Source organism: Panthera pardus, unplaced genomic scaffold (genome assembly GCF_024362965.1).
Source record: "Panthera pardus isolate Hobbes unplaced genomic scaffold, ASM2436296v1 HiC_scaffold_2, whole genome shotgun sequence".
In the NCBI taxonomy this organism is placed as follows: domain Eukaryota; kingdom Metazoa; phylum Chordata; class Mammalia; order Carnivora; family Felidae; genus Panthera; species Panthera pardus.
Window position 1 is genome coordinate 70182546 of NW_026526765.1, and position 20126 is coordinate 70202671.

The 20126-nt window shown below is 33.6% G+C and overlaps 1 protein-coding gene across 2 annotated transcripts in view; it reads right to left on the minus strand.

Moving 5' to 3' along the window:
* Nucleotides 1–20126, minus strand: part of FER (FER tyrosine kinase) — a 436635-nt gene that overhangs the window by 370348 nt on the left and 46161 nt on the right. For both annotated transcript variants that reach the window (XM_053907154.1, XM_019450529.2), the window contains one exon: nt 18285–18551. In XM_053907154.1, the coding sequence (XP_053763129.1) occupies nt 18285–18491 (207 nt within the window). In that variant the 5' untranslated portion in view covers nt 18492–18551. The remainder of the gene's footprint in view (nt 1–18284; nt 18552–20126) is intronic.

Below are 20126 nucleotides of genomic sequence, written 5' to 3' on the forward strand. Positions count from 1 at the left end.
CATCACGCCAATTACCAATCCTATGTTGCCCTCAATATTTCCTAATGTGACTCGGGAACTCTCTAGAGAATCCTGTACCCTCAAAAACTCCTTAAAAATTCCTTACACCTCATATCAGAACTTTCCACTTACCTTCTAGCTTTTACAAAAACCTGGCTTATCCCATTCCCAACATCCTAATAGCTAATAAATAAAACCTCTCTTCCTAAAAAAGTCCCTGCTCCTTGGAAGTTCAGGTCACCCTTCCCAACAATCTATCAGCAAGCCTTTCTGATTCTCTCTCCAAAGTCTACCACAAATCCACCCACTTCTCTCCATCTCCACTGCCTTTTGGAAGTTATGACTATCTCTGGCTTAAATTATTACAAAACCTCCAAATTGGTGTCCTCTTTTTACTCATGCTCCTCCCCAATCCACTGCCTTCAAAGTAGCAAAAGAAATTCTAATTCTCTTGCAAAAAAACCCTACATTGCTTTTCCTTTGTACTTAAAAAAAAAATACAACTTATTTCTAAAACCTAGTTGTCTCAGATTATCCATCCTCTGTCTGTCCTTCCAACTTCACGTTTTGCTATTCTCTATTCAACTAAATAAATAAACCATTGTTTTCCTTCAGTTTCCTGAACATCCACTCTTTCTCAAAGCTCACCCTCTCTTTCACTTGGCAAGATCCATCTCTTCCTTTAGGAATCAACAAAACCTTATGTAGGTGTAATCCTTGCTTTTCTCTCTCTTACCACTTGAAACAACTATCTGTATGTATACTTGTTTGGTTTTTTTCTGTCTCCCCAACCAGAATGCAAGCTCCAGGGGGGGTGGTACCATAACTCTTTCCTCACTAATTTAGGTATTTACTGTGATGCCTTAAATAGCTACTAAATATTCTTTGAAAGAAGAAAGGAAGGGAGGGATGGAGGCAGGGAGGCACAAATGTAAAAGAAAACCATGAATTAAATACATGCCATTAAAAGATATTTTCATTGTTTATAACCGGAAATAGAATGATAGCAATGCCAATTATGACAGGGAAGAAAAAAATTAACGGATCTTCAACTAATACAACAAAGGGAGAGGAGCAGCACATAATGCAATTATGAAGCAATGCCTAAAAGCAATGCGTGAGTGGGCAAGAAAATGTTTGGATAGTATATAATTTGAATTAGACAGGTGACTAGAATATTTGTTATAAAGAGAAGAGAGTAAAATGTTAACAGATCCTTGATAAACAAACAAAAGTAAAGGTGTACTTCAACATTTGCAATAGAACTTGTACAGCACTTTGCAGATATGGCTCTTTGGTTATGGCACAGGAATGGCCAGAGCACAGACAAATTATCTGTTGACCAGGATAATTTGTGGAACATAACTCTTTGTAACCTAATAAGCAAAATACTGTAGGCCACTGGCAGGCATTCAAATTTCTTTATTATACAGAATCCTACGTAATGGTAATAATTCTGCTGATAATATTCCTCATAACGGGATTTTACTAGTAGTTACTCACTGATGCTGAACACTAGATAAGTTAAGAAATATTAACAAATAAAAACATCTAAAGTTCAACTTCAAAAAAATAATCATAGCAAAGAATAATAATACAATGTCTAAACACAACCATTGTGGTTAAGTTTATAAAACAGAATATAAATATATCCTAACTATTGAGAAAAGAGCTACAAAATGTAAATGTAGTAGTAATGTAACTATAAAAAACTAGACAAAAAAATCTAGTGGATAGTAACAAAAACCAGGAATGAGAATTTGATGAGAAAAGTGTAATTATGTCCATTTCCCCTCTTTTCAAATAGAAGAGTGTATAGACAGCTCTACATCTAAAGTTTGTAAAGAAATATGGACTTAAGTTTAAAATTTTTAAATTTCAAAAGTTAAACAAGTGAATGTTTAGGAAAAAAAAAATTATACAGACCATCTAAGTTATCAAAAGTACTTTTTGAAGAAAGTTAACATTGCCCATTAAAAAAAGAAAGAAAGCAAAAGAAACAAAAAATTATTGACAATTAAAAATGAGTTGCAAAATAAAAATTATACTAAACACATCTGTTAAACACTGTATGAAAATATTATCTGTTAAACATCTATGAAAATTCAGGTAAACATTATCAAATCAGAGGAGGGAACTTCACTCTAGGCAATAAATAAGAAACATCAGTAAAATAAAATAACATACAACAACAAAAAGACAAGTAAAACTACCCCAGAAAAATATAAACAAGAGGATTCAGTAGTCATTATGTCCAAATAATTTCAAATTGAATTCTAGACCCAAAATATAAAACAAGGGCACATTGTGATGCAGAAGAATATCAATTACAATGAACATATAACTGTCATGAATCTTTTCATTCCAGAAAACAGTACATCAAAACACACAAAACAGTAGAAAATGAAATGAGAAATCAAAAGTAGTGGGAGAATTAAATGTACTCATCTCTACCTATGACAAATAAACTAATAAAATAAATAATGCAGAGTATCTGAATAAGTAATTTAATAATGAATATGTTTGATCTATATTACATATAAAAATCTATATACCTCCCCAGGTATAGAAGATACGTATTTTTAACGTTTATTTTATTTTTGGGACAGAGAGAGACAGAGCATGAACGGGGGAGGGGCAGAGAGAGAGGGAGACACAGAATCCGAAGCAGGCTCCAGGCTCCGAGCCATCAGCCCAGAGCCTGACGTAGGGCTCGAACTCACAGACCGTGAGATCGTGACCTGAGCCAAAGTCCGACGCTTAACCGACTGAGCCACCCAGGCGCCCCGAAGATATGTATTTTTAAAGAATCTATGGAATATTCATTTTTTTAACTTTCTTTATTTTGAGACAGAGAGAGAGTGAGCAGGGGAAGAGCAGAGATTGACAGGATGAGAGAGAATCCTAAGCAGGCTCTATGCTGTCAGCGTGGAGCCTGATGCATGGCTTGATCCCACGGACCATGAGATCATGATCTGAGCTGAAATTGAGAGTCATATGCTTAACTGACTGAGTCAGGTGCCCCAAATCTATGGGATATTCTTAAAAATTAGATGATATTATACTACAAAAAATTTATAAATTTCTTCAAGAATAGAAAATAGTACATACTAACTATACTTTCTATCTAGCCTCTTACAAGGAAAAAAAGGAAAGACAAAAATCACTGACAGAATTTTTTAAGAAAAAAATAATTAAATCATTTCTAAAAAATGGATAGGCCAAATAGTAAAGTTTGTAAAACTAATATAAGACCTAGAAAATAACAGTAAATAAAATACTGACTACCAAAATCTATGATACAGAGCTCAATTTGCCGAAAGATTCACAAACTTTATAGTTCCATTTCAAAGTAAGAATAAAAATAAACTTATTAAATGTTCAATTTTAGAAATTGGGAAAGGAAGAACACTATAAAATCTAAGGAAAATACAAAGAAGGAAATGAAAAGCAAAAAACAAAAAGTATGTATTAATTCATCAAAAACAAAAACAAACAGAAAAAATAATGTTAATAACACTAAAAGAGAGAGCTAACAATAATGAGGAAAAAAGAAAATAAAGTATCTAAAGTTAAGTCTAGGAAATAAGAAATAACCAGAGATTAAGAAAAAAATTATAAAATCTTTGAGAAAAACTGCTTTTCTCCTATTAATCTACCTTTTATTGGTTTATTTTTTAAATATCTTTTTGTTATCTTTAACTGACATATAATATTATATTAGTTCAGGTATATAACATAGTAGTTCAACTTTACATACACTAAGAAATGCTCCCTACAAGTGTACTTTCCATCTGTCACCATACAAGGTTATTATTATTTTTTAATTATTTATTTACTTTGAGAGAGCAAGTGAGCCCGTGTGAATGGGGGAAGGGCAGAGAGACAGAGACAGAGACAGAGACAGAGAGAGAGAGAGAGAGAGAGAGAGAGAATCCCAAGCAGGCTCCCTGTGGTCAATGCACAGAGCCCACCTGGGGCTAGAACTCATGAAACCGTGAGATCATGACCTGAGCCAAAGGCAGACGCTCAACCAAATGAGCCACACAGGAACCCCCATACAAGGTTATTATTTACAATAGTAGTGGCAATATTCTCTGTGCTGAACTGTACATCCCCGTGACTTATTTAATTTATAACCGGGAGTTTGTACCTCTTAATTTCTTTCACCTATTTTGAAACCCCAATACTGCAAAACTCTTACACATATTTCTCTAAATCAAATCCTATCTACTGAAAAAAAGCAAGAAAAGAAAGAAAACAATCTACCTAATGTAGGTTCTATTTTTTCTAAATGAATCCTTACTTTTACAGACAGCAAATTCAAAGAGATCAATAACCATGAACTACATAGTTATCATAAACCAATTATCCATAAAATATCTCTAAGAAGGTACAAAGCTCAAAATGTTTGCTAACAAATAATTTTAAACCTTTATGAATTAGATACCTTTGGTACTACCTAAAATGTTTCTAAACACTGAGAATAAAAAAAAACTTCCTAAAATCACCATAACAGAGACATCAAAAAGTGGCAAAGATGCGAGTGCAAGCTGGTGCAGCCACTCTGGAAAATAGTATGGAGGTTCCTCAAAACACTAAAAATGAACTACCCCACGACCCAGCAACTGCACTACTAGGCATTTATCCAAGGGATACAGGTGTGCTGTTTCAAAGGGACACATGCACCCCCATGTTTATAGCAGCACTATCATCAATAGCCAAAGTATGGAAGGACCCCAAATGTCCATCGATGGATGAATGGATAAAGAAGTATGGTATGTATATATATACAATGGAGTATTACTGGGCAAGCAAAAAGAATGAAATCTTGCCATTTGCAACTATGTGGATGGAACTGGAGGGTATTATGCTAAGTGAAATGAGTCAGTCAGAGAAAGACAAAAATCATATGACTTCACTCACATAAGAACGTTAAGAGACAAAACAGATGAACATAAGGGAAGGGAAACAAAACTAATATAAAAACAGGGAGGGGGACAAAACAGAAGAGACTCAAAAATATGGAGAACAAACTGAGGGTTGCTGCAGGGGTTATGGGAGGGGGGATGGGCTAAATGGGTCAGGGGCATTAAGGAATCTACCCCTGAAATCACTGCTTCACTATATGCTAACTAATTTGGATGTAAATTTTAAAAAATAAAAAATAAAGTTAAAAAAATGAAATAAACATTAACAAATATATATATGTTTTTAAATTAAGGTAACTTCATGTGAAATGATATAGAGAAAGTCCAAGGTATATAATTAGGTTAAAAAGTCAAACTGCAAAATAGTTTACAGAGTACAATGTTATCTCTAGAAGATAAATAAACATCTTGTACAGGCTTATGCATCAAAAAAAAATAAAAGAATAAAAATAAAGATGACTATATTTGACATGTGGAAAAGATAAAAAACAATACTCTTTTTGTCTTCAAACCTGAATTGCCTTGGAAAATTTAAATATCAGAAAAAATCGAAAACAAAATGATTTATGTACTATGTCAAATTCCATCTACAAGCTGTTCAAAATACATGCACACTGTGACCTAACAGTACAATAGCACTTCCAAATATAGAGCCTCCTAAAATATGAAACACCAGCCTCTACTGTATCACTCCAAATTTAGTACAGATGCTTCCATGAAATTAAATCACAGCTCTCATGCATAACAGGAATCAGTCATCACACTAGAAGCCAAAATTATATCTAAAGTAAAATAATATAGGAGCCCCTGGGTGGCTCAGTCAGTTAAGCCTTTGACTCTTGATTTTGGCTCATGTCATGATCTCATGGTTGGTGAGTTCTAGCCCCACAAAGTGCTCTCTGCTAATAGCATGAAACCTGCTTGAGATTCTCTCTAATCCCTCTCTCTCTCTGCCCCTCCCAGCTCATACCCTTCCCAACTGGTGATTCGTATGCTCTTTTGCTCTCTCTCAAAATAAATAAATAACTTTAAAAAAAAAAAAAGAAATGTTGGTATTTCCCCCAAAAAATAATACAGAAAGAAAGAAAGAAAGAAAGAAAGAAAGAAAGAAAGAAAGAAAGAAAGAAAGAAAATACAGGACAAGGTGAGTTGTTTTTTTTAATCATTACTTGGTAGTATGAGAAAATATAAAACAATATCTACTCAAAGATAATAGAAAATATTAGCAGCTCTTCCATAAGGAAAGCAAATACTAGTTTAACTTACTTTGGGGAAATAAAGTCTAAATTAATTTTTTAATTAAATGATAGAATACTTCCATTTTATTCCATTGAGACACATACAGTAGCAAACAGGTATGAAATATGAAGTACAGATCCTTCCAGAACTGCTTATATTTCTATGTATTAGTAATTTAGAATTAACAAATTAATCATGCATATTAGCAGATACTCAGAAATGAGCCAAAAGAAACCAATAATCATTAACCATGATTCCTTTGTGCTAGGAAGAATGCTAGAAAGAAGAGAGAAAATAGCAACTAAAGTAAGGGACTTCTTCCAGCCTTGACATAGTAACTAGAATCAAACCCATCTTCCCACTGAAACTACAAAAGTGAGCATAATATATATGAAACTGTTTTTAGATACAGGATAACAGGCAGCACAGGATTGGAACCCTAAAGAAAAATGAAAGACCTGAAATTGCCCCACTTTTCTGCCTAGAGGTACTTTCCTAAGGGAAGTGCAAGGAGAAAATCAGAGTGTAAGACCAGAACAAGTATAAACTTAAAGTCATAGTAAAAAGTTTGACTTTATACTAATTACAATGTCCAGTTATAGAAACTTGGCAGGGGAGTGACATGGCCATTATAGGGGGCAAATTAAAAGTCAAAGAGAAAACTCTCTGGGCCTCGCACTGCTTGCATGTGTTTTTGTTTTGTTTTCTTTTCTTTTAACAATAATGTAAAGCCTCATTGGATCTGAATTATCTTGAATTCTAAATAAATAGTCTGATTTTATAAATACTAATTACACCTTACCAGAAGAAAAATAAAATGCCTTTAGGAAAATATTTTAAAATAAAATCAGCCAAGAAGGGATAACAGGGACCAAATTTACTCTTTCACCTGAAAAAAAAATGGACAAAATATAAGAAATAACAGTTTTCAAGATACTAGATTTCAGGCAGTGAAAGATATGAAGTGATCACTGAGAGAAAAAAACAAACAAGATGAACCCTACAATTGCCCTGACTTACTGACTCAGAGGCCGCCCCACAGGGAGGAGAAACCAAAGGAGGTGTGAGCAGAATCGTAGAGTTGAGGAGGCAGAACAGAGAATCTGGGAAGAACAAGGCAGCTAGAGTTCAAGGCACACTGACTCCTGGAGAGGTCTGTGTGGAGACCTGTCTGACTGGAGAGGTCCAGAGAAGCCTGGACATCTGCAGTGAGCCTCACTCTGGTATTTGGCAGAAAACTGGTCAGTGCATGCCCATGAGGAAACTACATGAACTGGGGGGAAACTAGCTGAAAAGATTACAGGAACAGTACCTACTGTTCACATATGGTCAGGAATAGTGCATTCCTACCAGCCACTCCCAAAAAACTCATAATTCATGGGTACTGGGTAGAGCTCTGGCAGTGAGGAGTCACTAGCCCCAGAGTTAACACTGCTCTGACCCTGCCTAAGGAAATTAAAATCAAGATCCAAACGGATCAAGCTCTTTCCAAGTAACTTAACTGTGCTCCCTCACAAAAATCAACAAAACAAAGCCATATAAACCATCAAAAATGAAACTTAGAGAAAAAAGAATCCAGAAATAAACAGAGTATCAGTGGGCTGCAGAACACCTTATAGACATCTAATTATACACGTAATAAGGAACTTCCAAGGAGACAGAGGAGGGATAGGAAAAGTATTTGAAGAAATAATAGCTGAAAACAGTGAAACTCAACGAAAAACAAAAAAATTCACAGATTCAAAAAGCTCAGTGAATCCAAACAAGAAGCATGAAAGAAAACACACTGTCAGTACCACATCTGAGGCAAATAGCTTTGGAACATTTCAAACATTTCATAATGATAGTATAATAATCTTCATAAAATAAGCTAGTTATGTATACAAAACCCTGTCAATTTTATAATTCATTTGATGAGTTCCTGGAGATCTATGATTTTTTCTTACAACATTTAAATTTTCTTCCCCTGTAGCAGGAATACACTAGTTTCCTTACCTGCATAGTTTATGTCACAGTATCTAGAACAGCAGATATATTCTTATCTGGTGGGAGATTTTAAAGAACCAAAAAATGAAATTATTTGGTGAGTCAGAGAAGGATGGATCATCTGTGATAAGTATGTCCTTCAACGGCACGGGAATTTCGGCTTCTCTAAGTAAATGTAAAGCCTTTCTAACAATGGAAGGGTCAAAACTTTCCAGCCCTTGTTACTTCAAGTACTATAAACTCTAAGGTTATCAAACACTAACACAATAACCAAAACAAATCCCAAATAAAAATACTAGGTAAACAAAAAATAAATAAATATTTTTAAGATAAAATAAAATAAAAATAATCAATATAATTAAAGTCACTAGTTGGGTTCCAAAGACTGGTACCATATAATACACTGAGCTACATTAGCTCACTCATTGCCCAATCTCAGAAGATAGCCATTTCCAGAGACCACATGACTACCAAAATATTGCTATTGCTACTGCTACTAATAAGAGTAAGTCTAGATATCTAAACACAGATCAGGCCAGGAAGAAAACTATATCACCTTTTCTTGCTCACCACTTTTTCTCCCAGCTTCCTAGCCTCAGTACCCTTCATCTGCTTTTGTTCTTGGACTTAAAAGCCACAATTCTCGTTCTTCCAGAACAAGATCCAGAAAGATAACAGGCCAGAGTCACCTTTGCCCTTCAGAAGCAAATCACATAACCTCAGCAGTGGCTCCCACCAAAAAGTTAGGTGCTGAGCTAAAGACCTCTGCAGTCTTCTCCAGCCCTTGTACCATACGATTTTTCTCTCCTTAGCTACTTTCCTCTATACTGTCATCCTCATAAACTCCTTGAGTTTTATAGCTCATGTCCATAGAAGATTACTTTGTTGATCCAGCTCTAGTGGTTTTTTGTTAATACAGGGCTGACCTATTTGGACGTTTTAAAGAAAACAATAAATTACAGTACTGCTTCTGGAAATGCTTACTTACTCCCTCTAGCTTCAGTGTGATATTCCAGTTTTCCAAACTGTTGCATCCCATTCCTGTTCCCCATCCATGTCCTAAGGCAGTTGTTCTGTTATCCCCTATTTCCTGTATCCCCGAAATCTCCTTGATTGGCTCTTTCAGCTTGACATCTTTTTAAAAGCAGGCTTCTTTTTCCTCCCCGAATCCAGCCAACACTTCGAGCTACTGCTCAATCTAATCTCTAAAAAAACCCTCATATAAACTTTTGAGGGAAAAACTTAAAATTCTGTATTTGCTCCCAGAAGTTATGAACCAGACTCTATACTTAGGACCCTCTCTCTCTCTGAAACTCTGTAAAATAAATGTTGTTTTCTTCTCTCACAACCTGTGTAACTCAGAACCAAGGGGAGGGGTTATGGTTTCCCTTTCTTCTCCCCAACCTCACCCCTATTAAAGCTAACCTTGCTTGTCTAGACCACCCTCCGCTCCTCCTTTTTAATGCTATCGACTTCTTCTAGACTATAGGCTTTATCTTATATACTCCTTATATCAACACTCTGAGGCAAATATCTTCATCTTATAAATGGTGTCAGAGAGATTAAATCATCTGTCAAGGTCATACAGCTAATAAATCTGCCTCTGAATGTGCTAAATCCAAAACAACCTAACATGCTGGAGGACCCAGAAGTATGGTAACCTAAAGACACTTGCATCTAAAGATTATGTTCATCTTTATTACATCTCCAAAATACATGCATCCAAAGAATAACTATCTAAGCTAAACTAATGAGAGTACTTTACAAACTGGTTACAAATTACACAGTAATCATTGATTAATCTTTATTTAGTGCTTTATCATTAGAGGCCAACAGCCACAGGGAAAATCCATCTCCGCTTCAGGCCACCTACTTTGCAGCATGAGTAACATCTAAAGTGAAGAAGTCCTTTTAGGCCAAGATTAGTGAGTCATTCTTGATATGAAAGTAAAAATAAAAGGGGCCTTGCACTATATTTGGCTTTCTAACTAAAATAATGACCTACACTTAAAATCTCCTTAAGCAGAACAATTAGGAAATAAATCATCATCTTCTGTCTAACCAATACCAGCACCACACTGGATAACTAGAAATAGCACTACTTTAATATAAACATACATATAATACACATTTCCCTATCCCAAGAAAACAAAATTACTAGTTTGAGACTTTTATTTTTAGAACATTTTTCAGAATCCTGATGTGTAAACTGAATGGTATTGTTATATTATAAAATACTGTTTTTACCTGAAATGTATTTTTCAAAAGATTTTTTATATTCCTAAATTTGATTTTTTATATTGTCATTTTGTGACCAAAAATATTTCCTAGAAATAAATGAGTCTCTTATTTCACAATGAAAAAGAGGAATAATGATTCCATTTACAGAAATTTAATTCTCTCCTATATCCCTCTTAAAAAAGGGATCATATGCTACATTGCATATACTACACACTATCACACATTTCCAAAATAATTAGCATAAATCCTAAAATGCCTATTTGACTCTTAGGTATACTATCAGCTATATTAGGATGAATATACAATATTGAAAAAAAGTAAGCACTTCACTCAATTTTTAAGCTTTGAATTTTCCCTACATATAGGGAAAAATTATACCTTTTAGAAAAACAAATCATGCTTTCCACCTTTGAACTAGCAGTTGTGTGGTGAGGTAAATCAGTATTACATAAACCGAAAGTAATTTAAACTTCTGAGTTCATTATACCAAAAAGTATTTATCCTGGGACACTGAGTCAAAGAACAAACTACTACTGTAGCTATAATTACAGCAAAGCATTGAAAATAATCAACAAAATGACTCAAGCTTGAAAAATACCTAAATAATAGTTGTTATAAATAGGTTTCCCCTACAGACCATATCTCCCAACTTGCTTTCTTTCCAAGTTGAATATTTTTAAGACACAACAATAAAATTCCATGAAGAATGCATAGTTTCTGTGCCACAAAATAATTCAAAATAAATAGTTCTCTGAAACAACAATTTTTATTCAGAGTTTGTCTATTACATAAGAATGTTTTTGGAATTTCTGAGTCCTTATGAGATAAAGAAATCTAGGAGACAAGTCATTAAATTTCCCTAAAACTGAGAATTGCAAAGATTGAACTGCAAGTGCAAAGTACTTCCCAAACACAAGAGCCTGTCTTTACATTTTCTTCAAAGCTTTCTGGTTTGCCCAGGCCAGTGGGTCACAATTCTGCCTGCAATAAGAATTACCTGGCAGCGTTTTAAAAATACCAAATCTTGAATCCCATGACCACAGATTCTAATTTCATAGGTTTTGGATGGGGCCCAAGGATCAGTATTTCAAAGCTCCCAAGTAATTCTAATATACTAGTTCTGCTCTAACAAAACATTTGTGTCCCCAGTCATCACTGGGTTATGCAAAATCACACATTTAAAACCACAGGGCTTATAAAAAAAAATGGTGTTCGATGCACAAGAGTCAAAAAATTTATCAGGGACACATTTTTAAAAAGACAGGAACCTAATAAAAACTTTGCATGGTTTTACATATATTAAATGGTAACAAAATATACAAGTACTACAGTATATATGGCACTTTATTTTGAAAAGACCTGAGGTTGACTTATCAAAAGTAGGTGGCAGAAGAGCTGAAGACTGTTAAGTTTTTGTGAAGTGGTAGAAAGAGTGATCTGAATTTGGAGAGTTGCAATATCACGTGTGGATGGGTGTGGCTTGTAACACAAGACATGAACAGAGGTAGCCAATAAATGACGAATGTGTGTGCCTATGTGAGTGTTATATATTCCTAAGCAGCTCTATTCATTTGGATAGTTTTCATCATTCACCTAGTGTTTCTTCCAGATGTGTGCATAAATACAAAATCACATTGTGCTCAAAGTATTCCCTAATATATCAATTGCATTGGAACAAATTCATGTTTTTAAATCAAGCTTTACAGCAGAATTGACTCCACATTCAGACTTAAGAATTAGTCTTAAAATATATACAGTTGAAAATCTAGTTATATAGGTTCTAGTTAGAGTATGTTTATTATGTGACTACTAAATAATAAGGCTGGTTCATCAAAACACATTTTTCATTACTTTTGATTCCCATGTAGCATATGTAATATAGCCCATATTTCATTCTACTTTGTGTTCAAAATATAAACCAGTATGTCCCTTCAAGGAGAATTATCTGTACCACTATGCTATTTCAGCAGAGTTGCCTGTATTCTGATAGCTGTAATTGTATATTTACTTATTTTTGTTCAGATTTATTGGGATATTAGTAACATATAATACATGCAAGTTTAAGATGTACAACACAATGATTTGATACATGTATATATTGCAAAGTGATTACCATAGTAGGGTCACTTAACACCTCCATATCCCCGCACATTAATCATCCTTTTTATCCTGTGGTGATAACATTTAAGATCTACTCTCTTAACAACTTTCAAGTATATAACATGGTACTATTAAATATCATCACATGATGTACCTCACATCCCCAGAAATTATTCATCTTATGGCTGGAAGTTTGTACCCTTTGATCAACATCTCCTCACTTCTCTCCCACCCTCTTCACCTCCCAGTTTCTCGTAACCACCATTCTAATCTCTATTTCTATGAGTTGGCCATTTTAGATTCCACATATAAGTAAGAATATATAGCATTTGTCTTACTCTGACTTATTTCACTTAGCAAAATACCCTCAAGATCCACTCATGTTATGACAAAAGGGAGGATTTCCTTCTTTTTCATAACCAAATAATATTCCATTGTATATATATATATATATATATATATATATATATATATATATATATATATACCACATTTTCTTTATCCATTCATTCATTGATGGATGCTTAGGTTATTTCCATATCTTGGCTATTGTAAACAATGTTGCAATGAACACAAGGGGACAGATATCTTTTCAAGATAATAATTTCATTTCCTTCAGATATATATCCAGAAGTGGGGTTACTGGATCATATGTTAGTTCTATTTTTAATTTTTTGAGGAATCTCCATGCTTTTTTTCAAAGTAGCTATACCAATGTACATTCACAGCAACAGAACACAAGAACTCTCTTTTCCCCACAATCTTGCCAAAACTTGTTATCTCTTGTCTCTTTGATAATAACCATTCTAATAGGTATGAAGTAATAATAACTCATTGTGCTTTTGATTTGCATTTCCTTGATGATTAGTGATGTTGAGCATCTTTTCATGTGTCTGTTGGCCATTTGTTATGTCTTCTTTAGAAAACTGTACTCAGATCTTCCACCCATTTTTTATTGATTTTTTTTTTTTCGCTATTGAGTTGTATGAGTTACTTATATGTTAAATACTAACTCTGTACCAGATAGATGGTTTGCAAATATTTTCTCCCATTCCCAGGTTACCTATTAATTTCGCTGAATGTTTATTTCTGTGCAGAATCTTTTTATTTTTACTTTTGATGCTTACTTATTTTTGCTTTTGGTGCTTGCTATTTTGGTTCAATATCCAAAACACTGTTGTCAAGACCAATGTCAAGGAGCTTTTTCCCTATGTTTTCTTCTAGTAGTTTTACAGCTGAGGGTCTTATATTTAGTTTTTAAGCCATTTTGACTTAACTTTTGTGAGTGGTGTAGGAGAGGGGTCCAATTTCATTATTTTGCATGTCAATATCCAGCTTTCCCAACACCATTTATTTTTTTAAGTTTATTTATTTTGAAAGAGAGAGAGGCAGAGAAAAAATACCAGGCAGGCTCTGCACTGGCAGTGCAGAATCCAATGTGGGGCTCAAACTCACGAACCATGAGATCATGAGCTGAGCCAAAGTTGGACACTTAACCAACTGAGCCATCCAGTTGAAAAGACTATTATTGGCTCTCTTGTCAAATGTTAACTGATGATATACACATGGGTTTATTTCTGGGCTCTCAATTCTATTTTACTGGTCCACATGCCTGTTTTTATGCCATACCATACTGTTCTGATTGTTTTACCTTTACAGTAAAGTTTGCAATCAGGAATTTGATGTATCCATCCAGTTCTTCCTTCTCAAGATTACTGTGGCTATTTGGCGTCTTTGTGGTTCCATCCAAATTTAGGATTGTTTGTTCTATTTCTGTGAAAAATCCCATTGGGATTTTGATAAAGATTGCACTGACTCTATAGACGGCTTTGGGGAATAAAGACATTTTAACGATATTAACTCCTCCAATCCATTAGTACAGAATATTTTTCCACTTATTTGTGTCTTCTTCAATTTCTTTCATGTCTTACAATTTTTCAGCATACAGATCTTTCACCTCCTTGGCTAAATTTTTCCTAGGTATTTTTTTGATGCTATTGTAAATTGGTTATTGTCTTTATTTCTTTTTCAAATAGCTCATTAATAGTGTATAGAAACACAACTGATTTTTTATGTTGCTTTTGTATCCTTTACCGAATTTATTAGTTCTAACAGTTTTTTGGTGTAGTCTTTAGGGTTTTCTATGTATAAAACTGTACCATCTACAAACAGAGACAATTTCACTTCTTCCTTTCCCATTATAATATATTTTATTTCTGACAGGTGTAATTTTAATGAATAAGAAAACACAAAGTAAAATATACCTTAAAGGTCCTCAAAATAATATAGCTGTTAAACACATGAAGAGATGTTTAATTTCACTCATAATCAGAGAAATATAAAATAAAGCTACACTAGATATCATTTTTTACCTACCAGACTAACAAATACAAAAGTCTGACAATATATTCTCTTGCACAGATTAAATAGAAACTGGCACTTTCAGATATTCCTAGTGGATATACCAAATTGTACAAGAGGTACAAAATAAATTCATAATTACAATGGAAATATATGACAAAATGACATGGACATTTACACTTCGACCTAGAAATCTCATTTCCAGAAATTTACCCTGAAGATACTCATAATACACAAAAACACATCTGTAACAAAGTTATTTTTTGCAGTATTGTTTGTGATTGCAAAATACTACGAGACATAAAATTTCATATGCAGTAAATTGGTTGAATATGTAAATATTCTCTGTCATAGAAGGAAACAGGATCCTAGGGGAAAGAGTTTATTCCAGGACTGGAAAAGGGAACATTCAAGATGAGCCTGGGATATCTTAGTATGCCAGAAAATAAAAAATGTGCTCAAAGAATGATGGGGAAACAGTCCAAGTAATTGAAAGCAAACATAACTACTGAGGCTTCTATCTCCCAAAATTTCCCCAAAACAATACAAACAAAAACGGAAAAATAAAACCTCCCAAAAGCCATGCCCTGAGAATTAAAGACAGAATGTACACACTTCAAAATAACTTTTAGTAAAAAAAAGAAAATTACCAAAACACAGAATATGATTTCTTACAATCATGTTCTACATTTGGAACTTAAGAGACAAAACAATTAAGTGAAATGAGTTATTCTGGATTACATCTTGAATCAGGGTTTAAAAAAATGTCAAAAAGGGACATTACTAGGACAATTGACAAAAGTTGAATATGGAATATGTTTTTGATAATAGCATGGTAATGATACTAAATTTCCAAAATTTGATTACATTGTGGATATAGTCTCAGAAAATACTTAAATAAATGTTTAAGAATAAAAGAACATGATGTGTTCAACTAATTCACAAATCATTCAAGAAAAAAAGTAATATATAATTATATTGACAGAGAAAGCAAACTAAAGAGTATATATGGCAAAATGTTAATTAATGAATAGAGCTTACAGAGATATCTTTGTTTTATTCTTGAAAATCTGCTGTACATTTTAATTTTTTTTAAATAAAGACATAAAAATCACTGGATGAAAGACCTCTGCTTTCAGTCAACACAGAGAAACAGTCATTGCTTTACGCATCTGCATAAAACAACTAAAAACTGGGCAAAATACATGAAACAACAGCATTCAAGCCGCTGGACATCACGCAGTGAAGGACAGTAAACCTTGAGAGAGTCTACAGATCCATGAACTGAGCCCTAAGGTTATCCCAGCTTACTGAATGGAGGAAATGTCCAGGCTAAAACCCAAGTTGGAAGAGTCAAGCAGAACTCAACAATCTCTCTCTGTAAATTAAAGAGACAGAGTTCAAAGCACAGAGACACCAAGACAGATTACTGCAGAAGAGACAAGGACCAAGTAGTACAGAGAACAGAGCTGCACAAAAAGAAAACTCAGCAGATCTGCAAAGGTTCTCCCTTGATCGTTTAGTTAAGTACTGATTAGCTCACAAATACGAGGAGACTACTCTACGCCAAGGTAATAACCCACCTACAGTGATCACACGGAATACTGTCTAGAGCTCACATAAGACCATGGAATTGTGCCAGGGCCTAACACCCAAAATGCAAAATCTCATAATATCAGGAGCATCCTTTGAGTACTGAGAATGATCTTGCCTCAGTAGAAGAGATAAATTCATCCTAGAATACACGTAGCTCTGATCCACATAACAAATTAAAAGCAAGAGCCAAAAAGATAAAACTGTCTCCAAGTAACCAACTGTCGCCAATCCCAAAACAAAAGTCAAGAATATTTCTAAAAATATATAAATACTCAGTACCTAAATAGGTAAAATTCATAATGCCTAGTATCAAATCAAAGACTACCAAGCATAAGGATGCAGTAGAACAATTAGTCAATCAAAACTGACCCCAGAAGTAACACAGATGATAAAAGAAAGAAAGAATAAAACAACTACTATAACTGTATTCCAAGAAACTAAAGGAAAAAACAAGTATTTAAGTAGACACATGGAAGATATAAAAAAAAAGATTCAAACTGAACTGTTACAGATAATTCATTTATTTATGACTTGTTCATTTTCAACATGGAAATGGCTCAGCTACTCAGTCTCTGTTTTCTCCTCTCCAATTCCTCCACCCTAAAGCACAGGTGTGGGACAAAAGGAAGAGCTGGATTTGGGCAGGTATGAAGAAACAAAGGAATAGAACACAAGAGGCATATTTTCAAAAGGTACAATTTATAGTTATAAGGTAGTAAGGACTAGGTGTGTAATGTACAACATGGTGGCTATAATTAACATTGCTCTATGATATATAGGAAAGTTATTAAGAGAATAGATCCTAAGAGTTCTCATCACAAAAGGGATTTTTTTTCTTTTCTTTTTATTGTATCTATATGAGATGATGGATGTTAACTAAACCTATGGTGGTAATCATTTCACGATATATGTGAATCAAAACATCAAGCTGTATACCTTAGGATATCAATTTTCTCTCAATTAAAAAAAAAGAAATGGCCAATTTATAGGGTCAGATCTAGAACTCCAGTGAAGCTCACGAACTGGAGAAACCTATATGAAAGAAGAGGAGATGATACTGAAACAGAGGATTGATTCAAAGTCTTTAAGGACCAGACAGAACTCCCAATTGTATTGCTCAGCCCTCACAAACATGCAACCGTTCTTCCCCCAATTCAGAAGAAAAGAAGAGGAAAAATTATTAAGGTGTGTAATATTTCACCTTTAATACCTTCAATGAACAATCAATGGTGCAATTTTGGCCTTTATTTTTATGGCTCTTAATTTTAAATTTTATATTATATTTTTTATAATCTTAGAGATAAAAAAAAATACTGCTTATCCAAAGACCTTTTGAGTGTGATTAAGTCATCAGTATACAAGTATTTTAGTAACGAATGACAGCAAAGAACAGCTACATGTTAAAATATTCCATGTGATTCACTTCATTAACGATTCACAGAAGAAATTAGGGAAGGTGGGTTATAATGGAAGTTTGTGTCAAAAGAAAATAGCAGGTCTCAAGAGACCCAAGGAAGAAGGGTAATAAAGAAAACAAAATTTGTAAAAAACGGTTGTCAAACCCAACTAAATCATTAGAATAAGTTAGACATCTACTTTTTTTTATTTCAAAATTCAAAAATTTCACATCTACCATCTCAGATTCAGGCGGTAGGGCCCAAAATTTATAATTTTTGAAATTTTCCCCCGTGAGATTCTGATAATCAGCAAGATTTTAGAACCACTGCCCTAGAATGCTAACTTGGGTATGTTCATGCAACAATATGATCTATTTGCCCTAAGCACAATTATAATGCCATACACAATAAGTAATGAAATTATTCTTCTTACCTTGGATACATTGCTGACATAATTCATTTGAACAGTACTTTCCTTATCAACTTGATTACAAAGGTTCTGTAAAGTAGATGCATATTCTTTATCACTTTTTATTCTCAGAGCCATAAATTTCTTCACTGTTTCCAGTAATCGTAATTCCCAGTCTTGCAATTTTAACACAGCTTCATGTGAATTCTTCAGGTCACTCCCAAACCCCATTTTTGTAAGGCACTGTCTTATCCTCCACTCCGTACTGTGAGCCTTCTAATCAGCACATATCTGTGTATGTAAACAGAAGAAAAAACACCTCTTAAATCAAAAGGAAATTTGTTTTCAAGGCAAAGTTATGGCCCATTCTTTTTAGAGTTTAAAAAAAAAATCACTACAACTGAATGCTTTCACCCAAATATCAGGAACAAGATGAGGATGTCCACTCTCACCACTTCTATTGAGCACCGTATTGGAGGATCTAGCCAGTACAATGAGATACATGAAATGATTTCCATGGAAATTGAAAAGAAAGACGTGAAACTATCTTTATTTGAAGAGGATGTGAAATTGAATATAGAAAGAAATGCAATTAAAAACAAGTTTTAGAATTAATAAATGACCTCAGTAAGATTACAGGGTAAAAATCAAAAGACAAAAATCAACTGTATTTCTACACACTAGCAATGATCAATCTGAAAAATGAAATTAAAAACCAATTCCATATACCATAGCATTAAAAAGAATAAAATAGGAATAAATTTTATAAAATAAATTAAAACTTGTGCACTTAAAACTACAAAATATTGTTGAAAGAAATCAAGGAATTTATTCCTTATAATTATTTCCAATTATTTAGGTTGGAAATAAATGGAAAGACTCATGTTAATGGATCCAAAAGACTTAATATTGTTAAGAAAGCAATATTCTCCAATTTGACCTACATATTTAACTTAATCCATATTAACATATAACCTAGCTTTTTTTTTTTTTTTTACAGAAATTGAAAAGATAATCTTAAAAAAACCTTAAAGAAGAAGAACAAAGCTGGAAGAGTCATACTTCCTAATTTCAAAACTTACTAAATAGCTACAATAATCAGGACAATGTGGTCCTGGCATATGGAGAGACACAGACATCAATGGAATAGAATACAGGGTCCAGATGTGAATCATCACATTTATGATTATATGATTTTCTACAAATGTGCCAAGTGTATTCATTCAGAAAAAAGTCTTTCAACTAATGGTGGTGGGACAACTGGATTTCCACATGCAAAGGAATGAAGCAGAATTCCTTTCTTAGACCATACACAAAAAATTTAACTCTAAAGGGATGGATAATGGGCTTAAATATCAGAGCTAAAACTATAAAATTCTCAAAAGAAAACACAGTAGTAAATCTTTGTGACCTTGGCTCAGGAAACGGTTTCTTAGATATGAGACACCGTAAGAAAAAGCAACAAAATTAAAATACATAAATTGGATTTAATCAAATTTAAAACTTCTATATTTCAAAGGTCATCATTAAGAAAGTGAAAAGACCATAGAATGGGAGAAAATATTTGCAAATACTTATCTGATAAGGGACTTCTATCTGGAATGTATAAAGAATTATTAAAACTAAGTAATAAAAATACAATTAAATAAATTAAAAATGGGCAAAGGATCTGCATAAACACTTTTCCAAACAAGATTTAACTAGTTTTGCTAGTTAAATGTCCAATAAGCAGATGAAAAGATGTTCAGTATCACTAGCCATTAGGAAAATACCAATCAAAACCACAATGAGATACCACACCACATCATTAGGATGTCTTTAACCAAAAGATAGACAATATCAAGTGCTGGAGACTGTGAAGAAATT